This window comes from Ammospiza caudacuta, chromosome 37 (genome assembly GCF_027887145.1).
Source record: "Ammospiza caudacuta isolate bAmmCau1 chromosome 37, bAmmCau1.pri, whole genome shotgun sequence".
Lineage (NCBI taxonomy): Eukaryota > Metazoa > Chordata > Aves > Passeriformes > Passerellidae > Ammospiza > Ammospiza caudacuta.
Genome location: NC_080629.1, coordinates 726,177 through 740,829, shown reverse-complemented (window position 1 = coordinate 740,829; position 14,653 = coordinate 726,177). Strand labels below are relative to the sequence as shown.

At 50.1% G+C, this 14,653-nt stretch overlaps 1 protein-coding gene across 1 annotated transcript; it reads right to left on the bottom strand.

Moving 5' to 3' along the window:
- Positions 1-479: 479 nt before the first annotated feature.
- On the bottom strand, positions 480-14,426 carry NOP9 (NOP9 nucleolar protein). The gene is made up of 11 exons (XM_058823043.1): positions 14,395-14,426; positions 13,828-14,054; positions 11,148-11,513; positions 10,101-10,250; positions 9,251-9,392; positions 8,332-8,521; positions 7,249-7,389; positions 6,105-6,209; positions 4,025-4,238; positions 1,857-1,962; positions 480-648 (listed from the first exon to the last, which is right to left on the bottom strand). Exons 1-11 carry the CDS (start codon positions 14,424-14,426, stop codon positions 480-482), a joined length of 1,842 nt encoding a protein of 613 aa, XP_058679026.1.
- Positions 14,427-14,653: the final 227 nt, after the last annotated feature.

Genomic DNA, 14,653 nt, shown 5'->3' with positions numbered 1-14,653 from the left:
CCTTAAGCACCGCCCATTTTGTTTAAACCCTGCCCATTTCCTCCTAAACCCCGCCCCTTCCCATTAAGCCCCACCCAAAGCCCTTTAAACCCCACCCACTCCCTCCAAAGCCCCGCCCATTCTGCTTAAACCCCGCCCATTCTGTCCAAAACAATCTCAAAACCACGCCCCAACTTAAAGCCACGCCCACCTCGATGAGACCACGCCCATTCCAGCAACCCCACCCAGTTAAAACCATCCAAAGCCACGCCCACTCCCATTAAGCCACACCCACCTTTTTGGGCGCCATGCCCATATAAGGCAACTTTAACCCCGCCCCTCACCTCTTAAGCCACGCCCCTTCAAGCAGAACATCGACCACACCCCCTTTCTCATTTAGCCCCGCCCACTTCAAGCCACACCCCCTTTTAAAGCCACAACGCCAGAACAGACAAATAATTTAAAAAAAACATAAAAATAAAATTTTAATTTTAAATAGCTTACAGTGGGCGGGGCCAGCGGGCGTGGGGGGGCGTGGTCAGAGCGGCAGGCCCCGCCCCCTTTGCAGCCCCTCCCACTGTGGGCGGTGCCTCAGGAACAGCTCCAGGCTCAGGCTCCGGGCGACGCCGCGGCCGAGGGGGTCCCGACGCAGCCGCGGCAGGAGCGGGGCTGGAAACGGGGCAAAAAAGGGGAAATTTGGGCAAAAGGACACAAAAAAACAAAACCTAAAAATACCCCCCAAAATAGAGCAAAATAACCCCAAAAAACGCCCTCAAAATGCCCCGAAAATCCCCTTTAAAAGTCACTCAAAATAACCCCAAAGTTGCGTTTAAAGGTCTACAAAAAAATTGTGAAATGCTCTTTAAAATCCCCCCAAAATCCCATTGAGATTGCCCCAAAATGGCTCAAATTTCAACCAGATTTCACCCAAATTTCCCCCAAATTTCCCCAAATCCCAGAGAAGCCCCCAGACCCAATTCCGAGGCGATCTGGACCCGCTGGGGGAGGGGGCTGCAGGCCCAGGACCCCCCAAAAATCCCCCAAAAATCCCATTGAAATTGGCCCAAAATGCCCCAAATTTCAACCAAATTTCACCCAAATTTCCCCCAAATTTCCCCAAATCCCAGAGAAGCCCCCAGACCCAATTCGGAGGCGATCTGGACCCTCTGGGGGAGGGGGCTGCAGGACCAGGACCCCCCAAAATACCCCAAAATCCCCCAAAAATCCCATTGAAATTGGCCCAAAATGCCCCAAATTTCAACCAAATTTCACCCAAATTTCCCCCAAATTTCCCCAAATCCCAGAGAAGCCCCCAGACCCAATTCCGAGGCGATCTGGACCCTCTGGGGGAGGGGGCTGCAGGCCCAGGACCCCCCAAAAATCCCCCAAAAATCCCATTGAAATTGGCCCAAAATGCCCCAAATTTCCCCCAAATTTCCCCCAAATTTCGCCCAAATTTCCCCAAAATGAAGGAGAAGCCCCCAGACCCAATTCCGAGGCGATCTGGACCCGCTGGGGGAGGGGGCTGCAGGCCCAGGACCCCCCAAAAATCCCCCAAAAATCCCATTGAAATTGGCCCAAAATGCCCCAAATTTCAACCAAATTTCACCCAAATTTCACCCAAATTTCCCCCAAATTTCGCCCAAATTTCCCCAAAATGAAGGAGAAGCCCCCAGACCCAATTCGGAGGTGATCTGGATCCTCTGGGGGAGGGGGCTGCAGGCCCAGGACCCCCCAAAATACCCAAAAAGTCCCATTGAAATTGCCCAAAATGGCTCAAATTTCACCCAAATTTCCCCCAAATTTCAACCAAATTTCGCCCAAATTTCACCCAAATTTTCCCCAAATTTCCCCAAATCCCAGAGCAGCCCCCAGACCCAATTCGGAGGCGATCTGGACCCTCTGGGGGAGGGGGCTGCAGGCCCAGGCCGTGTCCAGCACTCGGCTCCCGCTCTTGTCCTTGGCCAGCGCTGCCCAGTGACCCTGCAATTATTCATTAAAATTCATTGAAATTCATTAAAATTCACCAAAATTAACCCTGCAATTATTCACTAAAATTCATTAAAATTCACCAAAATTAACCCTGCAATCATTCATTGAAATTCTTTAAAATTCACCAAAATTAACCCTGCAATTATTCACTGAAATTCATTAAAATTCACCAAAATTACCCTGCAATCATTCATTGAAATTCTTTAAAATTCACCAAAATTAACCCTGCAATCATTCATTGAAATTCTTTAAAATTCACCAAAATTAACCCTGCAATTATTCACTGAAATTCATTAAAATTCACCAAAATTAACCCTGCAATTATTCACTAAAATTCATTAAAATTCACCAAAATTACCCTGCAATCATTGAAATTCATTAAAATTCACCAAAATTAACCCAAAACGCTCCTGAGATTATCCCAAAATCATTCCAAAAAGTATCCAAAAAATGTTCTAAAATTATTGCAAAATTATCCCAAAATTAGCACAGGACGTTATTAAAATTACCACAAACATATTCCAAAATATGCCAAAATTACCCTAAAAACGTCCCCAAATCATCCCAAAATATTTCTAAAACTCTCCCAGAACCAGCACAAAATATTGCCAAAATATTCCTAAAATTACCACAAAAACATCCCCAAAATATGCTACAATCACCCAAAAATATTACCAAAATTATTCCAAAATACTCCTGAAATTACCCAGAAATATTCCAAAATATTTCTAAAATTACCCCAAAAATATCCTGAAGTTATCCCGAAAATCCTGACAAAATTTCCTGAAGGAAATCCCTTGCAAACACCAATTTTGTGGTGTAAAAATTCAGATTTTTTATTAATTGAAAAAAAATTTTTTTTTCTTAAAAACCAGAATTTTTGACGGAAAATAATTTCTATTTTGTTCTGAAAAGTTGGTATTTTTTTGGCTAAAAAAATCCAAATTTTTTCAGTAAAAAATCCAAATTTTTTCAGTAAAAAATCAGATTTTTTTTCCCAAAAATTGGGGGTTTTTTTCCCCAAAAATTTCATATTTTTTGTTACCTTGAGGCGTTTGAGGAGCCGTTTTTTGTGGTTTTTGGGGACGTTTGGTGACCCCAGAAGGGCGTCCCAGACTCGGCTCCCGGGGGGGCTCCGGGCCAGCCCCAAAACCCCTCAAAATTTCAAGTTTGAACGGGGAAAACACCCTTAAAATCTACTTCTTATTGTCAAAAACCTGGATTCTTTCACTGAAAAACCGGATTTTTTGCTAAAATAACCAAACTGAGAAAATTATATTTGTTGCTGAAAAAATTGGGACTATTTTTGCTAAAAAACCTGATTTTTTTTGGTAAAAAACGCAATGTTTTGCACCAAAAAATCTGATTTTTTTTGCCAAAAAATCCGTATTTTTTCAGTAAAAAATCAGATTTTTTCCCCGTTTTTTTTGTGCGTTTTCTGGGTACCTTGAGGCGTTTGAGGAGCCGTTTTTTGTGGTTTTTGGGGACGTTTGGTGACCCCAAAATTGCGTCCCAGACTCGGCTGCCGGGGGGGCTCCGGGCCAGCCTCAAAAATTTGGGATTATTTTCTCCACAAAACAGGAGAATTTTTGCAGACAAATTGTTTTTTTTTTACTGAAATATCATGGATTTTTTCCCCAAAAATTGAACTTTTTGGCAAAAAATCATTCTTTTATGTCTTGGAAAAATTAGAACTTGTTGCTAAAAAGAATCAGAAATTTTTGCTTGAACGCAATCCAGTTTCTGTGCTGAAAAATCCGAATTTTTTTTTGCCCAAATCCGCGATTTTAGAGCCAAAAATTCACATACCTTCACACAAAAATTTTGGGTTTTTTTTTTTCTAAAAACTGGGGTTTTTTTGCTAAAAAGCACTCTTTTTCTTCTGAAGAAATAATTCCGATTTTTGTGCCGAAGAATCACAATTTCCGCTTTTTCCCATGAAAAAAGTCTAATTTTCACACCGAAAAAATCAGATTTTTTTGCTGAAAAATTCATATTTTTTCGCTAAAAAATCAGATTTTTTCCCCGTTTTTTCTGCGCGTTTTCTGGGTACCTTGAGGCGTTTGAGGAGCCGTTTTTTTGTGGTTTTTGGGGACGTTTGGTGACCCCAAAATCGCGTCCCAGACTCGGCTGCCGGGGGGGCTCCGGGCCAGGGCGGGCAGGGCCGGGGGGGGCAGCGCCCGCAGCGCCCCCAGGATGGGGGAGGGGTCCCGGAAGTGCAGGAGCAGCTGCAGAGCGCGGGAACCCGCGGGGGAGGGGCCCGGGGGCTGCGGGGAACGGGGCGAGAACGGGAAAATCGCGGAAATTGGGGAAAATTGGAAAATGGGGGAAAACGGGAAAATCGGGGAAAACGGGAAAATCGGGGAAATTTGGGAAAATTGGAAAATCGGGGAGAACGGGAAAATCGGGGAAATCGGGGAAATTGGGATATGGGGGGAAAACGGGAAAATCGGGGAAATTGGGGAAAACGGGAAAATCGGGGAAATTTGGGAAATTTGGAAATTGGGATATGGGGGGGAAATTGGGGAAATGGGGAAATTGGAGAAATTGGGATATGGGGGGGAAAACGGGAAAATCGGGGAAATTGGGGAAAACGGGAAAATCAGGGAAATTTGGGGAAATTTGGGAATTGGGATATGGGGGGAAATGGGGGGAAAATGGGAAAATCGGGGAAATTTGGGAAATTGGGATATGGGGGGAAATTGGGAAATGGGGGGAAAACGGGAAAATCAGGGAAATTTGGGAATTGGGATATGGGGGGAAATGGGGGGAAAATGGGAAAATCGGGGAAATTTGGAAAATTGGGATATGGGGGGAAAATCGGGGAAATTGGGGAAATTTGGGAAAATTGGAAAATGGGGGAAAATGGGAAAATCGGGGAAATTGGGGAAATTGGGATATGGGGGGGAAACGGGAAAATCGGGGAAATTTGGATATGGGGGGGAAATGGGGGAAAAAATGGGAATTTTGGGGAAATTTGGAAATTGGGATACGGGGGGAAATGAGAAAATCGGGGAAATTGGGGAAAACAGGAAAATCGAGGAAATTTGGGGAAATTTGGGAATTGGGATATGGGGGGGAAACAGGAAAATAGGGGAAATTTGGGAATTTGGGAAATTGGGATATGGGGGAAACGGGAAAATCGGGGAAATTTGGGGAAATTTGGGAATTGGGATATGGGGGGAAATGGGGGGAAAATGGGAAAATCGGGGAAATTTGGAAATTGGGGAAATTGGGATATGGGGGGGAAATGGGGGAAAACGGGAAAATCAGGGAAATTTGGAAATTGGGATATGGGGGGGGAAAATGGGGGAAAAAATGGGAATTTAGGGGGAAAATTCGGGGGGAAAATTGGGGATTATGGAGGGAAAAATGGGAGAGAGGAAGGGGGTAAAATGGAGAAAATAAATAGCAAAAGGGAAAAATGGGAAGTTTGGGAAAATTGGGAAAAAATGGGGAAAACAACAGGAAAAAATCAAGTTAAAAACAAATAATTTAAAAACCCATGGAAAAACCCAAGCCCCTAAGCCCCGCCCCTTCAGGCCACACCCATTTAACCCCACCCATGAAAGCTCCGCCCCTTCAGGCCACACCCATTTAACCCCACCCATGAAAGCCCCGCCCCTTCAGACCACACCCATTTAACCCCACCCATGAAAGCCCCGCCCCTTCAGGCCACACCCATTTAACCCCACCCATGAAAGCCCCGCCCCTTCAGGCCACACCCATTTAACCCCACCCATGAAAGCTCCGCCCCTTCAGGCCACACCCATTTAACCCCACCCATGGAAGCTCCGCCCCTTCAGGCCACACCCCTTTAACCCCACCCATGAAAGCTCCGCCCCTTCAGGCCACACCCCTTTAACCCCACCCATGAAAGCTCCGCCCCTTCAGACCACACCCCTTTAACCCCACCCATGAAAGCCCCACCCCTTCAGGCCACACCCATTTAACCCCACCCATGAAAGCCCCGCCCCTTCAGGCCACACCCATTTAACCCCACCCATTAAAGCCCCGCTCCTTCAGGCCACACCCATTTAACCCCACCCCTTCCCAGGCCACTCCCTATGACCTCACCCTCTTAAGCCCCACCCACTTTAGACCCCACCCCAGTGAAGCCCCGCCCCTTTTACCTCAGGCTCCGCCCCCTTGCCGCTGTCCCCGCCCTCCAGGGGGCGGAGCTGGGCCAGGGCGGTGACGCATTGGGGGTGGTGGGGCGGGGCCCAGCAGCGCAGGGCCTGATGGGAAAAGGGGCGGGGCTTAAAGGGAATAATGGGAAAGGGGTGGAGCTTAAGGGAAATAAGTGAGGCTCAAGGGAAAGGGGTGGGGCTTATTAGAAAGGGGTGTGGCTTACGTGAGGGTTTAATAACAGAATGGCAAAAAGGGGTGGAGCTTAAGGGAAACAGGAGAGGCTTAGAGAAATGGGTGGGGTTAAAAGGAAAGGGGCGGGGCTTAAAGACTGACATGTTTAAATGGGCAGGGCTTTTCTTAAAGGGGTGGGGCTTCAAGAAAAGAGGTGTGGCTTAGAAGGAGGAGCTAAATGGGGTGGGACTAAAGGTAATGGGTGCAGCATAAAGAAAAGGGGTGGGGCTTAAGGGAAAGGGGTGGGGTTTGAAAAAATGGGTGTGGCTTGTATGAAAGGGGTGGAGCTTAGAGAAAGAATGGCAAAAATGGGCGGAGCTTAAAGGAAAAGGGCACGGCTTACATGAAAGAGGTGTGGCTTAGAGAGGGTGTGGCTGAAAGAGGTGGGGCTTAACAGAAAGGGGTGGAACAAAGCAGGACAGGGCCGGATGGGAAAGGGGCGGGGCTTAGAGTGGATGGGGTTCAAAGGGGCGGGGCTTAGAGGAAAGGGGAGGGGCCCAACATTGCCAAAACTGGTGGGAAAGGGGCAGGGCTTATGGTGGGGGTTAAAGGGAATGGGCGGGACTTAAGGGAAAGGGGTGGGGCTTAGCGCAAGACTAAAATGGGTGTGGCTTAAAGGGAAAAGGGAGGGGCTTAAAGAGGCTGGGCTTTAAGGGGGTGTGGCCAAAAGGGGCAGGGCTTAAATGAAATGGGTGTGGCTTAACAAAAGTGGGCGTGGCCAAATAGGCACGTGGCTTAGAGGAAGGGGCATGGCCTAACCAGGATATTAAAGCGGGCGGGGCCTAAACAATGGGATTGTAGGAGAAGGGGCGTGGCTTATACGGCGAATACAAAAACGGGCGGGGCTTATCTAGAAGGGGACGGTGGTTTATCGCGCAGTGGGCGTGGCCTAGGGGCGGAAGGGGCGTGTCCCACCTGGAAGAGGCAGCGCAGCGCCTCCCCCTGGAGCCGGGGGTGCCTCTGGGCCGCCCCCAGCAGGGCCAGGACGACCCCGGGGTGGCCCCGGGCCAGCGGCTCCTGCAGGGCGGGGCCCAGCTCCGACAGCGCCTCCGACGCCTGCGCGACAGGGACGCGCCCGCCCGGGTTAGACACGCCCACCCGGGTTGGCCACGCCCACCGGGGCTCGGCTACGCGCCCTCAATTCCGACCGGCCAATCCCCAGTCGCTCCCGGTTAAGTAAGTTATTTAAGCCCCACCCACTCGGGGTTTTGTTTCTTTGAGCCCCTCCCACCACCCTTCTGACCAATAGGAACTTCCCTCTAAGCCACACCTCCTTTAAGCTCCTCCTTTTTCAAATCCCGCTCCTTTAAGCTCCTCCCACCAGCCTTCTGACCCATGGGAACCTCCTTCTAAGCCCCACCCCTTTAAGCTCCTCCTCTTTCAGTCTCCACCCCCTTTCAACCACTCCCCATGACCGCTCAGCCAATCAAATCCTCCATGGTAATCAACATCCCTATTAAGCCCCGCCTACTCCACATTTAATCCCTCTTAGCCCCTCCCACCACTGCTCCACCCAATTGCATTCTTACTTTACGCCCCGCCCATTTCCTGCACCCAATTAAACCCCACCCACCCCAAATTAACATTTTAGGCTCCGCCTCCTTTCAGGATAAAAAGCCCCACCCACCACCTTCCCAACCAATGCGATTCTCCCTTTAGGCCCCTCCCTTCTAAGCCACAACTCTGCTGGACCCCTCCCCCTTAAGCTCCACCCCTTTCAAACTCCTCCCTTTCAAGCTCCACCCATTGAGACCCCGCCCCTTTAATAGTGACCCCTTAAAAACACCTCCCCCTTAAGCCACACCCCCTTTAAGGCCCCACCCTTTAAAGCTCCACCCACCCAGACCACTCCCCTTTTATCCCCACCCCTTTTAACCCCTCCCCCTTAAGCCACACCCCCTTAAAGCCCCTCCCCCTTAAGCTCCCCTTATTTCCTATCAAAGCCCCGCCCCTTTTAAACCACACCCCCAAAGCCCCACCCAGCCAATCCCAGCCTACCACATCCTCGGGGGCGTGGTCCAGGAGCCTCTGCAGGCCGTGATTGGCCACTCGGTGGCAGGCCACGCCCCTCAGGTGACCCCGCAGGTGACCCCGGAAGAGCTCGCGGAGCCCCGGGGGGTCCAGGACTGTCATGGCCGCCTCCAGGAGGCGGGACCGCTCGGGGTCCTGCAGTGACGTCAGCAGAGGGCTGGGCCAATCAGAGAGAGGGAAGCAGAGAGGGCGGCCCATCAGAGAAAAGGGGTTGGGGGAGTGGCCAATCAGGAAAAAGAGATTTGGAGAAGCGGCCAATCAGAGCGTAGAAGGTGCCAAGTGCAACCAATCAGGGAAAGGAAAGTGGGAGCAGCAGCCAATCAGAGAACAAGGATCAAAGACAGTGCCCAATCGGAGAAAAAGGATTGAAAGCAGCGGCCAATCAGATAAAAGCGATCCAAAATAGCGGCCAATTGGAAAAAAGGGATTGAGAGCAACAGCCAATCAGAGGGTAGGACCTGCAGACCACAGGCAATCAGGGAAAAACCATCCAAAGCAGCGGCCAATCAAAGAAAACCGATCAAGGACAGCGACCAATCCGAGAGAAAGAATTTGGAGGACCAGCCAATCAGAGAAAAGGTTTTGGAAACAGCAGCCAATCACAGAAAAGGTATTGGGAACAGGAGCCAATCAAAGCTCAGCACCCACAGGGGACAGCCAATCAGTGAAAAGGGATCCGGAGCAGCAGCCAATCAGGGCATGGACACTGTGGCTCTGCCTAAATTTGGAAAGAGCAGCCAATCACAGAAAGGGGTGTGGCCAATGAGAGGAGGAGTTCCCAACCAGGAAATGCACTCTGGGAGTCTCCAGCCAATCAGCAAACAGCACCAGGATCCCTCAGCCAATCAGCACAGAGGAGGAAATGAAGCAGCCAATGAGCACTCACCTCTGGTCGTGGGCGGGGCTGTCCTGGCTGAGGCAGCCAATCAGGGCGCGGCAGAAGCGGGCGCAGGAAGGTGATTGGCTGCGGTGCAGGGCCCGGAGCGCCCCCTGCAGGCACAGGCTGGCGCAGGCCGGGCTCAGCAGGGCTGGCAATGGGGAAATTTGGGAAAATTTGGGAAAATTTGGGAAAATTTGGGAAAATTTGGGAAAAATTTGGGAAAAATTTGGAGATTTTAGGGGGAATTTGGGGATTTTGGGGGAAAAAATTGGGAATTTTGAGGGGAAATTTGGGAATTTTGGTGAATTTTAAGAGGAATTTTAAGGGGATTTTGGGGGAAATTTGGAGGGAATTTGGGAGATTTGGAGGAGAAATTTGGGGATTTTGGGGTTAATTGGGAAATTTTGGTGGGCAATTTAGGGGATTTTACGGGGAAATTCTGAAATTTTGAGAGAAATTTGTGAGATTTTAAGGGCAAATTTGGGAACATTGGGGGGAAAATTTGGGGATTTTGGGACATTTCCGGAGAAAATTTGGGGATTTTTGGGGGAATTTGGAAGAATTTAGGGGAAAATTTGGGGATAATGAGAAATTTTAGGAAGAAATTTGGGAATATAAGGGAAAAATTTGGGGATATTTAGGGTTTTTTGGGTGATTCTGGAGTAATTTTTGGGGCTTTTACAGGTGATTTTTGGGGCATTTAAAGCTGATTTTTGGGGTTCTTAGGGTAATTTTGGGGTCATTTTGAGGTTTTGAAGGTGATTTGGGAGTTTTTAGGGTAATTTTGGGGTGATTTTGAGGTTTTAAGACTCATTTTTGGGTGATTTTGGGGTGATTTTTGGGGTTTTTGGCTCACCTGGGATTTGCTGCTCCAGCCCCTGCGCCAGCTCCTCCAGCAGGGGGCGGAATGAGGGCGGAAGCTCCGCCCCCTCTGGCAGTGACCACGCCCCCTTTGCCTTTAGCTCCGCCTTCTTTGCCTTTGGCTCCGCCCCCTTGGGAGGAGGCACTGGGGCAGAAATTGAGAGGGGAAATCATCAAAAACCTCCAAAAATCCCCAAAACCTCCCCAAAACCCTCTAAAAATCCCCAAATTCCTCCTAAATCCCCCAAAACTCCCAAATCTCCCCACAAAAATCCCCAAATTCCCCCTAAAACCCTTCCAATTTCCCCCCAAATTCCCCTCAAAGCCCCAAAAAACCCCTACCACCCCCCAAAATCCCCATAAATCCTACTAAACCCCCCCAAACTCTCCCAAAAATCCCAAAATCGCCCCAAATTCCTCCTCTCACCTGGGTTGGCGCCGCTGCTGAGCAGCCCCAAATCCCCCCAAACCCCCCCAAACCCCCAAAAATCCCCAAATCACCCCAAATTCCCCCTCACCCGGGTCGAACCCCCTCAAATCCCCCCAAACCCCCCAAAATTCCCAAAATCACCCCAAATTCCCCCTCTCACCCGGGTCGAACCCCCTCAAATCCCCCCAAACCCCCCAAAAATCCCCAAATTCCTCCTCTCACCTGGGTCGGTGCCAGCGCTGAGCAGCCCCAAATCCCCCTTAAACCCTCCCAAACCCCCCAAAAGTCCCCAAATCACCCCAAATTCCCCCTCACCCGGGTCAAACCCCCTCAAATCCCCCCAAATCCCCCCAAACCCCCCAAAAATCCCCAAATCACCCCAAATTCCCCCTCACCCGGGTCGAACCCCCTCAAATCCCCCCAAATCCCCCCAAAAATCCCCAAATCACCCCAAATTCCCCCTCTCACCCGGGTCGAACTCCCTCAAATCCCCCCAAACCCCCCAAAAATCCCCAAATCACCCCAAATTCCCCCTCTCACCCGGGTCAAACCCCCTCAAATCCCCCCAAACCCCCCAAAAATCCCCAGATCACCCCCAATTCCCCCTCTCACCCGCGTCGGCGCCGCCGCTGAGCAGCCCCAGCAGGGCCCTGAGCACGAAGCTGCCGTTGGGGTCCCGGGCCAGGCCCCCCAAATCCCGCGCCAGGACCCCGCCCAGCTCCGCCAGCGCCCCCTGCAGCCCCTCCCCCAGCGCGTGCCCCTCCCCCAGCGCCGCCAGGGCCCGGCCCAGGGCGGCCTCGAGCAGCCGGGACCCCCGGGGGTGGCGGGAGACCCCCCCCAATCGGGCGATGAAGGGGGCGAGGGTCTCGGGGGGGCAGCGGGGCAGGAGCCGCAGCAGCAGCCGGGAGCCCCCGGGGTGCAGCGCCGCCGACGGCAGGCAGCGGGAGAGCTCCGAGAGGACGTTGGGCGTGAAGAGGGCTGCAGAGAAAAAAGAAGGAAAACGGGAATTAAACATGAGGAAATGGGGGTTGAAATACAAAAAATGGGGTGAGAGGCGGAAAAATGGGGGTTAAACAACAAAAAACAGGGGGTCGGGAGTGAGAAAATGGCGGGCGGGAGTGAGAAAATGGCGGGCGTGAGAAAATGGCGGTCGGGAGTGACAAAATGGCGGGCGTGAGAAAATGGCGGTCAGGAGTGAGAAAATGGGGATTAAACCCCAAAAAATAGGGATAAAATCTAAAAAAATGGGGTTAAACATCAAAAAATGGGGGTTAAACCTGAAAAAATGGGGGTTGGGAGTGACAAAATGGCGGTCGGGAGTGACAAAATGGCGGGTGTGAGAAAATGGCGGTCAGGAGTGGGAAAATGGGGATTAAACCCCCAAAAAATGGGGATAAAATCTAAAAAAATGGGGGTTAGGAGTGAAAAAATTGGGGTCAGGAGTGAAAAAATTGGGGTCAGGAGTGAGAAAATGGCGGTCGGGAGTGACAAAATGGCGGGCGTGAGAAAACGACGTCTGGGAGTGAGAAAAAGGGGATTAAACCCAAAAAAATGGGGATAAAATCTAAAAAAATGGGGATTAAACACCAAAAAATGGGGGTTAAACCTGAAAAAATGGGGGTTAGGAGTGAAAAAATTGGAGTCAGGAGTGAAAAAATTGGGGTCAGGAGTGAGAAAATGGCGGTCGGGAGTGACAAAATGGCGGGCGTGAGAAAACGGCGGTGGGGAGTGAGAAAAAGGGGATTAAACCCCAAAAAAGGGGGATAAAATCTAAAAAAATGGGGTTAGAAATGGAAAAATGGAGGTTAAATGCAAAAAAATGAGGATAAAACCTAAAAAAAAGGGGTTAAACACCAAAAAATGTTTGGGTTGGGGTGAGAAAACGGCGGGCGCGAGTGAGAAAATGGCGGGCATGAGAAAATGGCCGTCAGGAGTGACAAAAAGGGGGATTAAACCCCAAAAAATGGGGATTAAACCTAAAAAAATGGGGGTTAAACACCAAAAACTGGGGGTTGGGAGTGAGAAAATGGTGGTCATAAGTGAGAAAACGGCAGTTGAGAGTGAGAAAATGGAAATTAAACCCAAAAAAAAGGGGCATTAAACCTAAAACAATAGGGGTTAGGAGTGGAAAAATGGAAGTCAAACACAAAAAAATGGGGGTAAAACCCAAAAAAATGGGAACTGAATCCCAAAAAGCAAGGGTCAACTCAAAAAAATGGGGGTTAAACAAAAAACAATGGGGTTAGGAGTGAGAAAATGAAGGTTGGGAGAGAAAAAATGGAAATTAACTGAAAAAAAGGGGGTTGGGAACGAGAAAATGAGGAAAAATGGGGTTAAGAATGAAAAAATAGTGGGGAACCAGCGGGAAACCTTGGAGAGAATGTTGCGGGTGAACAGAGCTGGGAGAAATAGGGAAAGTTTGGATTAATTACAAAAAAATGGTGGTTGGGAGTGAAAAAACAGGAATTTGCAGCAAGAAAATGGGGGTTAAACACCAAAAAATCGGGATTAAACCTAAAGATATGGGGGTTAGGAGTGAGAAAATGGCAGTTAACCCCAAATCCTCCACAAATCCCTCATAAACCCCCCAAATTTACATAAATCTCTCATAAATCTCCCCAGTCCCCTCATAAACTCCCCCAAACCCCTCAGGGAACCCCCAAATCCCCTCATAAACCCCAAAACCCCCTCATAAATCCCCCATATCCCATAATAAACCCCACAACCGCCTCATAAACTCCCCCAAACTCCTCAGGGACCCCCCAAATCCCCTCATAAACCCCCCAAAACCCCTCATAAACCTCATAATCGCCTCATAAACTCCCCCAAACTCCTCAGGGACCCCCCAAATTACCTCATAAATCCTTCCAATCCCCTCAAAACCCCCTAAACCCCTCACAAACCCCCGAATCCTCTCATAAACCCCCCAAATTCCCTCATAAATTCCCCCCATCCCCTCATAAACTCCAAAATATCCTCATAAATTCCACCAATCCCCTCAGGAACCCCCAAATCCCCTCATAAACCCCGAAATCGGCCCATAAATCCCCCAAACCCCTCATAAACCCCAAAATCGCCTCAGAAATCCCCCAAACCCCTCATAAACCCCCGAATTCCCTCAGGAATCCAAGAACCCCTTCACAATTCCCCCCCAAACCCCTCATAAACCCCCGAATTCCCTCAGGAATCCAAGAACCCCTTCACAATTCCCCCCCAAACCCCTCAAAAATCCCCCAAGTCCCTTCACGGACCCCCTAAATCCCCTCATAAACTCCCCCAAAGCCCCCCTCACCGAGCTCCTCCTCGCTCAGCCCCTCCTCCAGCGTCTCCAGAGCCCTCCGGAAATACTCGGCAGTGTCGGGATCGAGGCGAGGCGCCGACTGTCGCCACTGTCGCGACATGTCGGGCTCGGGGGGGGGCTCAGCGTGAACCACCATGTTGGGCTGAGGGGGAGAAGGGGCGGGAACGACGCCAAATCTCGGGGATTCTCGCGAGGTTTCGTTGGCCGCGTCCCTACATCTGTCAATCAAAGATTGCTCCGCCCCCGCTGATGTGTGGCCACGCCCATCGAGCTGAAAATCATCGACTAATGTGCTGTCAATCACTCGTTGCCCCGCCTACTTTTGCATGAATTATTGTGCCAATCGTCAATTACCCCGCCCCTTTTGCCTCATTTAATCCTCGGCCTGGCTGTCAATCAATCGACTATTTCCCTGCTAATCACCCCTCGCCACGCCCCTTTCTTGATCAATTAATCCAATTATTAATCGATTATTCATTGCCTAAACAATCACTCATTGCCACACGCCTTTTTAATCAATCAATCAATCAATCAATCACCCGCAGTGCTGTCAATCACCCATGGGTATCTTTTCTGTCAATCACGCCCATTTCGAATCAATTATTCAATCGATCAATCAATCAATCAATCACAGCCCCGTCAATAACGCTATCTCCTCCCGCACCATCTGTCAATCACAGATCGCCCCGCCCCTTTCCCCTCACACACCACCCGCCCATCACCCTCAAGCCCCGCCCCTCTCCCATCACCCCACGCGCGAGCCGCGTCCCTCCCCCTCTCCCTTCCCCCGCTCTCTCTGTGCCCCCTCCCCGCCGTT